Consider the following 10,714-nt stretch of genomic DNA (forward strand, 5'->3'; position numbering starts at 1 on the left):
ATGTAGTTTTCATGGAATTCAAAGATAAACATACATGGGATTCTGTTTCCTACCCACTCCATTATTGCAGGATTCCCCAGAAAAGCTCCAGTCTTACAAAAGCAGCTGCTTGTATTTAGTGATAATCCTCTGTACTATTAGTTTTGTCTTTTGGGATAGGAAATTGATTACCTGACCTTAACATAGTGAAGACTCTGCATGTGTCTTGCCTTCTGCCTCAGAGAGTAAATTAGTTATATAAACAGTAAAAATAATTAAGAGTACAATGATGCTTCAGTTTGATTAGAAAAAATTTTGAGAAAATGAAAAATAGGCTTTTGTTTTTATTTTCCATAGTATTTCTTAATTTTATTTACTTTTATTTATTATTTTTATTTTCCATAATAAATTACAAATTAAAATTCTACTGCCTTAAATAATGCATTTTATGGTGAGTTTTTGTAAGCACATCCATAAACATTTTAGCAGACAGAGATGATGGGTAAAGGAGTGACACTTAATAGAATTACCTATCAGGATGCCTGTGTTTCTATCCAAAGGGAGAAGTGCTTTTCAGCTTGGGCACCTACAGAGTATGACAATACCCGTTCATAAACTGAACAAAACCGATCAGTTACAAAAAACAAAGAATTGAACATCTTATCTTACACATACTTGGCTAGTTAGTACTGAAGAATTAAAAATTAGTCAAAATACCACTCTGAATAACAAATATTTTATGTGCATGTAATTTTCATTTAATTATTTACAAAATAAAATTTATATTGTCCTCAAATATAGTAAACATTCAGCCATAACTGACAAATTCTATTTCTTGTCGTTACAATAAATTCTCAGCATCTCATAAAGTCTTATGTCACAGTATAAGATAAACTCTATTGAGAAAAAAATCTGTATTTCCTTCTGCTAAGTACCTAGTGTTCTATAAGCCTTGACAACAACTTCAAGTTTTTTCTTGGATTCCGACAGAAATGCAAGTGGAAAAATAAAAACTTCATGAAGGCAGTACTATGATTGTGAATTCTTGGAGTGTGTGGAAAATAGACAGTATATTTAATATATTAAGTATATTAAATATATAATATATTAAGTATATAATTAAATATATAATAAATTAAATAAATCTATACATACTATATGTTAAATACACACACAAACATATGTGCGTGTATATATGTATATATATATACACACACACACAGACTGGTATATACTAGTTTGTTTCAAATGCGATTTGAAAATGTGATTTTTTTTTCCCTCCAAGTTTACCTTTTCTTTCAAAATGTAACCTTCCAAACATCCTAGAACTCTTTTTAAGTCTTCACTTTTTACCTGATGTGGGCCAGAGGCTCCACTTTCTCCTCCATCACTTCCAACAATACAAATCATGTCCCCAGTGCTCCGTAACCCTCTGGGTTCAGTAAAGCTTTATTTTAGTTTCTGTAGATTGCTCTTAACTTCTAATTTGTTTAGATATTCACTTTAAAGGATGTTTGTCTTGCCCAGTATTTGCCTTATGCCAGTATTACTAGGTTTTTATTGTAATAGGGTTTCCAAAGATGTAGCTTATTATATTTTTGAAATCAAATTATCATAGCATTGTGATAGCTTGTTAATAGATGTGGAAATTTTCCACATCATTTTTTTAATTTAAAAATTATCCTTGTTTCTCTTGTGCTTGTATTTCCTTCACTCATTTTAAGATAACATTTTTCTCTAAGTGTTGTGAAAAAGTAGCATTGAAGTTTTTATTGGATTGTTTTTAAAAGTTTGGATATATTGATCTGTTCATAATTTTGAATATTGCCATCCATTAGCATGGACAATCTCTCCCTTTAGTCAGATTATTTTTAAAGTGATATTTGTAATTTCTTCATCAATGTCTCCTAAAATTTGATGTTTTCTAAGAAGCTTGTGTTATTGTTGATGGAAAATTTATTCTGTTGCTTATTTTTTTTAATGTTTTTCATTAATCTCTATACAATTCCTTGTCTTCCGGTTTGTTGAAGCAATAGGTCAGACATTTACTACAATAATGTCTGTTAAAGTGGCTAGCCATAAAAACTCCAGCACCACATTCATCTGTGGGGCACTCCCCACAAAGACAACTGATTGTGCTATTCTCATCAACTTTAAAATATTTCAGAACAGCCACCTTAACCTTCTTTTTCTTATGCTTATACTTGGGAGTGGTGTAAGACTTACTCTTCCTTTTCTTGGCATCACGAAGTCTCAACACAAGATGAAGAGTGGACTCTTTAAATATTGCAGTCAGACAAAGTACATGCATCTTCCCATTGCTTACAAAAATCAGTCTCTGCTGATCAAGAGGAATTCCTTCCTTATCCTGGATCTTGGCCTTTACATTTTCTATTGTACCTGGGGGTTCAACCTCGAGAGCGATGGTCTTCCCCATAAGGGTTTTCATGAAAATCTGTAACTTGGTGGTGGTTCCACCACAGATGGTAGATCAGAAAGGGATTCTATTGTATTTTTTAATTAGTTATTACAATTTTATAAACTCAGTGATCATTTGCATATGCTTATGCTTTATCCACAAATTTTAATTTTGATTTTAAAATACATTTTGATATACTATTTAGGCAGTTATATTTTCTGCAAATGATATTTTCATTTCTTTCTTGCCAATAATCATGATCCTCATTTCCTTTTTCTTGTCTTACAGAATTAGCTAACTTCCAGTATAATGTGAAATGACTGAAATATAGCAATTTTTGTTCCCACTAAGCTGAATTGAAATGTTTCTAAAGTTTGATCACTATGGATGACCTCAGCTCTACATTTTTAAGATCCCCTTTACTAAGCTAACTAAGTTCCCTTCTATTCTTAGTTTTTAATGATGTATGCATTTTGGGGTGCTGGATGGCTCAGTCAGGTAAGTGTTCACTTTTGCTTTGGCTCAGGTCATGATCTTGCGGTCATGACATCTAGCCCCTAGTGGGGCTCTGTGCTTAGTGCGGAATCTGCTTCAGATCCTCTCTCCCTTTCCCTCTCCCTCTCCCTCCAGCTCCTGTGTGCTCTCTCTCAATCTCTCTCTCTCTCTCAAATAAATAAACAAAATGTCTAAAAAATAATAATAATAAAATGTATGTATTTAAAAATCATCTATACACTTAATCTTTAGTTATTTTTTACTTTGGTTTTTACCTTTATATGTTTTATATTTATTCAGCTAATGTGGTATTTATTAATAAATGTTCTCATGTTTATCTAGAAAAATACCACTGAATGTGATATGGGTGGATTCTTAGAAAGCTAATAAATAACACCCTTTCCTTCATCTAAACAATTAGAAAAAACAATTTTGGTTGATTGATTAAGAAGGAAGATCAAAGGAGTTCAGATTATTATTTATATTCCCAAAAAAGACTGTAATAAGATACTGTGGCTTATTTTTCTTTTCCATGTAGACTTGCTAATTCTTCTGTTCAAAATTAGATAGATTTCCTCTTGGGGTCATTCACACTGCTAGAAAATCCCAAGTCTTTCCATTAAGGTTCTGCTATGGTAGGTAATCTTTGGGTTTTCCCTGTTTTCTTTTTTTTTTAATTAGATTTCTAATTTGCCTTTCTATGTCTATTATTGTCACATTTATTTATGTATTTGCAAATTTAAATATATAAATATATCTTTATGAGAATGGAAATCTCTAGTTTATTTGTAGTATATATTTGCTTTATCTGGTAGGTTTTATTATATATTAATTCATTGAAATTCAGTTCTGTTTCAAAAGTATTCTGATTTCTATTGTAGACTATATATTTTTTCTATTTTCCTGTTCAAAAAAGACTATTTCTTTTTTGTGTGTAAATCAGATTAGTGTGTCCTGGTAGTTAGTTTTAAAAAGTTTTATTTATTATTAAGATGAGTATTTATTATTATATTGTGGTTATAGAGTTTGTTCACTCATTCAATAAATATTTGTACATCACCCACTCTGTGCAAGATACTTTTCTAAGAACTAAGACTACATCAGTGAATCAAACAGATACAAACCCCTAATTTAATGGATTGCATATTGTAGGAAGAAATTTGGGAGGGGAAAGCAGGATAAACATTTGGAGCCATTATAGTTCTTGATATTCTTATTCCTTTTCCCTATACTGCTGTTTCTTTTTTTCTCTTAGATTTTATCATACAATGTATTTTGCTTCTTTATCCTGCTTTCAGACCAACACATTAGCTCACCACAATATTATGGATATTGATTAAAGAGATGAGACTCCTGGGTCAGAGGTAAATGACATTATTACTGACGGGATGGCTAAAATCATGAAATTAGCATATTTGCCTCAGTTCTGCTTGAACCTGAGTCAAGCAGGGGCAACACTGATAGGCCAAGAAAGATGCCTGCACCCACAGTTTGTTAAATTACAGAAGAGGAACCTGGAGCATAAAGAACCTGACTCTTTTATAATAGAGAGTAAAAATACCTGTCATTTGTTCTGAAGGAGACACTATATTTTCCAAGATTGTTCATCATACAAACATACCAGAAAGATAGCCAAAAAAAAAAAAAAAAACAAAAACAAAACAGAACAGCTTGTGTCTTTGTTCACAAGACCTGCAGAAATGTAAGAGACTCAAGTGTCTCCCTGTAATATTCACCTATTGCTTTTACAACATCCTGGCTTCAGTTTAATTTCCTCATGTGTAAATTGCTCTTGGGCATTCTGAATAATGTGACTAACAGTGGCTGAGATCAAATCTGTTCTATATGTCTCACAGAGAACTCAATTAAGGCTGTCCTCTACAGGACTCCAAACAGCAGAATTTATCAGAGAACAGTTCACCAAGGGACCATGTTTAAGCTCATTTCAGAGAAATCATCCTAGTCATGTGAGGGCTACATGATCTACTAGTAATGTTTCTTTAAATATTTGCAAGTATTTCATGACCACTTGTAAGGTGTATGTCACGATTTAAGGAGGGAAATAAATTAATTCCTAGGGTTCAATCCAGAGCAGAAGCATAGTTCCAGAGGCCCATAGAAAGAAAGTGTTGGTTACAACTACTGGGGCCTTGAAAGTTGTACTTACATCTGCTAAGAGGCACAAGTTGACAATATCTCCAACATAACCTCACAAATGAGTGGTAGGTCCTAGGGTTTCCAATTCAATTGAATAATTGAGTTCAGTTCTTATTTTTGGAGGGATAGTTATTTCAACCTGCCTAACTTGCCCAAACCAACAACCAAATGATGTTCCTTCAGCCCATGGAAAGACAGAGAAATAGCCAAGAGGATGGGAGTGAGAAAAACATCCTGAGGTATTGACAGGATTTTGTGGGGCACCTACAGGATCCAGGGCCATCCCTTTTGTTTCTGACAGGCATTTCAAAAGCTAAGGAGAGTGATCAGATTGTGACAGGGTTTTTTTTGACTGCCAGAAAAATTGAGCATTATAAATATGCCCACATAATCCCAAAGAATTTTATTTAGTGCACAGTCCTCTGAATTGTGTCAGCAATTATCATCTACCTCTGCTGGTAGAGGTTTGATAAAAATGCAGTCAGGACTGAGGCAGCTGAGGCTTCTGACTTGCCAACTAACAGGGCATCATCTATAGAGTGAGATCTTAGGACATCAGAGATAGAGACACACATGCTAAATTCTGACTAACCTACTGGAGGAAAAATTCCAAAAAGCATTTGTCTCACTAACATTTCTCTACATGAAACACTCCATTATCATGATAATACTCCCTGGTACTCACGGTAGACTGAAGTTCAAACATGTAACTCATTAATTTCTGTTATGCCCTCAGATGTAGAAGCAAAAATAGTATATTGATTTGGCCTAAAGGATCTCCCATACAAGGTCATGTTAGTGCCCCTTTCCCACTGTGAGATTTGCCAAACACTATCCACTGAATTTGGGCACCCCTACTGCCCCAGAGTATAAGGCAGCATTGTAACTTTGGTGCCTGCATCTAAGAGAGACACGAAAATTTTATTTCTTCTTCTCCCCAAGTTACTCACAATACACACACCAATGTATATGGTTTTCAGTTCTCATTGTGAACAATGTGTCTTTGGCTTACCTCTAATCATCTCAAAGCATGTTAGATGTTAGATCAGGATAGAGAGAGAGGAAGAGGTCAGGGTTGTAGAGAAAGTGGTTCCTTACTCTTCTCTAGTTATCAAGTCTTTTGAGGTACAGTGGCATTCCAAGATTCTAATAACAAAGACTAACAAAGAAAATTTGTTTATAGGTCCAGCATCAGTATGATAAAGCATGGGAAAATGATGGATTTGAAACAAATAGAAACTAAATCAGTAACTGGCATGGCCCACTCTTTTGGCTACTCACCTCCCATATATACTATTCTTGAAACCTAGTAAGATGTAGCTATTTCTCTTTCAAATATAGATAGTTTTACTTTCTTCCCAAAATACGGAGGCAGAAATTCTTAGTAGTAATTGTATACATCTCCAGTTATATTAATTCCTGTCAAAGTATTACTGAACATGGTGTTCAGTAGTACTTTAACAAAAATTTAGGAGAAATTGATAAGATTTAATTGTGGAAGTTAACAAAAATTATATATGAAATAAAAATGGGGGGTGCCTGGGTGGCTCAGTTGGTTAAGCATCTGCCTTTAGCTCAGGTCGTGATCCTGGAGTCTTGGGATTGAGCCCCACTTTGGGCTCCCTATTCAGCAAAGAGCTTGCTTCTCCTTCTACCCCTCACCCCGTTCATGCATGCTCTCTCTCTCTTGCTCTCAAATAAATAAATAAAATCTTAAAAAAATAAAATAAAAATGGAAAGAAGCACAAAGAATAAAATTTTATATATGCACACACATACATATAAACATAACAAGCAAGGAGAAAATATGCAAAGCTACTAAGGTCATCATTGTGAGGCCATTAGTCGATATCTATGACTTCATTCTTCTACCATCCATTCCATATTTCCTTTGACACTGGTAAAATCTTCAAATGGTGTGAGTTCCTTACTTTGTAGAGTTACATAAATCTTCATTTTTGGATGGCATGGCTTTCAAAATTTCTGCCTTATTTTGGATTCTATACCTTCCTGTTTATTTTTCCTGTGGGAATGGAAGTACTAAGAGGTGTCCTAAGAGAATCCCCTGGTCTCCAGACATTCTCTTTCTTTTTTTTTTTAAGATTTTATTTATTTATTTGAGAGAGAGAGAATGAGAGACAGAGACCACGAGAGGGAAGAGGGCAGAGGGAGAAGCAGACCCCCTGCTGAGCAGGGAGCCCGATGTGGGACTCGATTCCAGGACTCCAGGATCATGACCTGAGCCGAAGGCAGTCGCTTAACCAACTGAGCCACCCAGGCGCCCCAGACATTCTCTTTCTTGTATTCATCATACAGCAGTAATCCAATTTCTTTTGGGTAACCAAAATTAATCATTCTGTCCAGTAGAACCACCCCTTTTTTGACATGTTTTTTTAGTGGTGTATCCCAAAATGACTAGGTGCTGATCTCATCTTCCAATTCAATGGAACCATGGTTGTGTCCGTTAGTGGAAGCACTGCGCAAGTGAGAAGTAAGATCTCCAAACTGTCAGAGGTAAAAGTCATTGGTATAGGAAGCAAAACTTTCCTGAGGGGTTTATTAAGAATAATGGAAGACCTACATGTACTTCCATTCCTTGATTCCCAGACCCATGTATTCGGGTTATGGGGGGAGACTGCACCATATTATGGTCCTTCATTTAAAGCATATCCTTATTTGTGAGTCAAAGCTCCATCTATTCAGAGTGTTGTGTCCTGATATGTGCCATAACTGAGTCTGAAGACATTCATTCAGAAGGTTCTGAGTAAGGGGATTTGTATTAAGATCAGTTAATTGAATGGGTGTGAACTCATTGCTTTATTTCCTTTTCAATAAAAGTAATTTCTTCATCAGAAACTATATTCTGTATAGTATATAATGATAGGTAAGCATTCTGGATGTGCATGGATGGTGGTGCCAGCAGAAGCATTACAGACAAAGAAGGCAAAACTGTCTCCAGAATATGTGTCTATTCTAGTGAAGATAAATCTCTGTCTCTTAATAATGGAAGATATCCAATGCAATCAGCCTGTCACTAGACTGCTGGCTGGTTCTCTGGGTAATGGTTCTATATTATGGGCTCAATGTTGGTCTCTGCTCTTGAAAGATCTGTAGCTGAACAGTAGCGGTAAGAGGTAAATCTTAGACTCCTTTCTGCCAACATGACCACTTTATTTATGAGCCAGTTGAACAAGTACTTAAGATATCTGGGGAAAGAGTATGACTCACATCCGCAGAGCATATTATTTGTCTATATGATTACTAAAATCCTCTGATTAAGTGGATGCCATTTGGTGGGCATTCAAATATCTTTAAAGTCTGTACTTTTTCTGAGAGATTCGTCTACATATCTGTTTTTTCTTTTTTAATTCACAACTTTTCTCACATTCAAATGTGATATAGGTTGCCTTCAATCCAAAAAAAACTTACTATGCATTGTGCTGCAAGGTACAGCAACTTTTCTTCACCTTAGAGGGGTTGTCTTGGAATGCTGCCGACCACTAAACCCCCAAAAACTTCATTTAGGTAGCAAGCCCCTAAGGTTTTGTTGTGTTTATCTCCTACCCCTTATTTCAAGGGTTGAAAAACTTTTTCTGCAAAAGACAATATAGTAAATATTTTAAAATCTGTGGTAGATATGATGTCTGTCACAACTACTCTGCTGCTCTAGTATAAAAATAACCAAAGACAATATGTAAACAAATGATCATAGTTTTGTCCCAATAAAACTTTATTTCTAAGATTGAGTTTGTCAATCTCTCCTCCAGTTGGAATATGTCATACTAAGATATGATATATTCCATATCTTCTTACTCATTACTTCTTACTCATTAGATCTAATCAAAATGATGCAATTGGTAATGAGCAGAGGAATGTGAAAAAAATAAAAGGACAAAAATCAAAATATTTACAGACAATGGTATGACAAAGAACAGAATTGACATTGCCCTGAGACAATTGTGAAGCCACACTGTTGGCCCTACTAGGTAAGGGAAAATTGCTTCTCATATTATATATTGATATAGGGAAGCCAGTATTAGCCAAACCAATAGCTGCATACCAAGTGCCAGGGGTGATGATTTGCCCAATAAAGAGATTACATCAAAACAGCAGTTGCAACTCAAGTTAAAACCAGAATAAGCTGGAAATAATACAGTTATTATTCAAGTACCCTCTGACTGTGTGCAGACTAAACAGGTGACATACATTGAATTTAATAATTGTTACTATGAATGATTTTTTAAATATATTTATCATGGCATTATCACCTGCAGTTTCACCAAGGACGTGACGGTGCTTCTGTTTAATTATCTTGGTAAGGAGGGGACATTAGGAGGAGTCTCCTTATGGTAGAAGATGACTGTGACAGAGTTGAAGAGAATGAACATACCCTTGCAAGGCATGTGCCCCAGAAAAAAATGTATTACAGGTTTTCAAGTATAGAAAGGCAAGTTCCTGAGAAGAAACACCATGGCATGACACTTCTACTAGCAAGGAAAGCTGTATAACTCAGGGTCCAAAATCCTGAGTTTCATCTGGGTCCAAAGTTTCCATTCCAAGTTTCAGGGTCCCTTATCTTTCCTAACCTACATCCTATTTATCACATGAAAAACTTGTTGAGGCTGTAAATCCAGCTGCCATTGCACACAATTAATTTTTTTTTAAGATTTTATTTATTTATTTGAGAGAGAGAATAAGAGCGAGCAAGAGCCAGCGAGAGAGAGAGAGGGAGAGGGAGAGAGCATGAGCAGGCGGAGCGGCAGGCAGAGGGCGGAGGGAGAAGCAGGCTCTCCACTGAGCAGGAAGCCTGATGCAGGGCTCGATCCCAGGATCCTGAGGCGAAGGCAGACACTTAACTGACAGAGCCACCCAGGTGCCCCCACAATTAAATTTTGTATTTCTTTTTAACAATGTTGGTTCTGATGATACAAGAAGTAACAGATCATTTTATGGCTGTCATGGAAGTTCTTTAGTTTTCAGACTGAATTTAAACTGAGAGTTAAAGACTTGAGCTGCTCATTTTCTTTCTATAAGCAGTGCATTCAAAGGAATGCACGTAACACCACAGTTAGACAGTGGTCTGTGATTACCCCAGAAACAGTCAAGTGGAGCAGCCTCCTGGGCTTTCAAGGTACCTGGTTCTTTTAGGATTTTATCACGATCAACCCCATGTGATGACTTGATAAATGAGAAGCCACTCCATGCTGTGCATTACTAGCTTCCCGTGACCATTTACAAGGAGCTCAGCACTACACTGAAACCCAATCCAACCGATCGTAGAGAAGCTGTCGGCCAGAATCACTCCTAGTGTCAACTCTGTATCAGTCAGATCCAATCGGGAGTCAGGAAAAGCTCTTATTTTGAGAAAGGAAATTTTAATAGAAACAGTGTTCAATTAGGCAAAGGTGGTTGACTACTTAAAGAGGTGAGGAAATACTCAGGAGATCTAAAATTAGTGAAGGTAAACACAAAGCTACTATCTATAGACTAAGGGCGAGTGATGACAAAGGAAGATGCCCACCCAAAGACAGATTCAAATCTCTTTGAAAAGGGTTAGACAGGGGCACCTGGGTGGCTCAAATGGTTAAGCTTCTGCCTTCGTCTCAGGTCATGATCCCAGGGTCCTGGGATCAAGTCCCTCATGGGGCTCCCTGCTCAGCGGGG

General features: G+C 36.0%; 1 protein-coding gene across 1 annotated transcript; it reads right to left on the minus strand.

The window, feature by feature from the left end:
* Positions 1 to 1,969: 1,969 nt before the first annotated feature.
* LOC110587656 (ubiquitin-40S ribosomal protein S27a-like) lies at positions 1,970 to 5,333 on the minus strand. Its single transcript, XM_044913485.1, has 2 exons — positions 5,319 to 5,333; positions 1,970 to 2,440 (listed from the first exon to the last, which is right to left on the minus strand). The coding sequence occupies exons 1-2, from the start codon at positions 5,331 to 5,333 to the stop codon at positions 1,970 to 1,972; spliced, it is 486 nt and encodes a 161-aa protein (XP_044769420.1).
* Positions 5,334 to 10,714: the final 5,381 nt, after the last annotated feature.

This window comes from Neomonachus schauinslandi, chromosome 3, assembly GCF_002201575.2.
Source record: "Neomonachus schauinslandi chromosome 3, ASM220157v2, whole genome shotgun sequence".
NCBI classification, from domain to species: domain Eukaryota; kingdom Metazoa; phylum Chordata; class Mammalia; order Carnivora; family Phocidae; genus Neomonachus; species Neomonachus schauinslandi.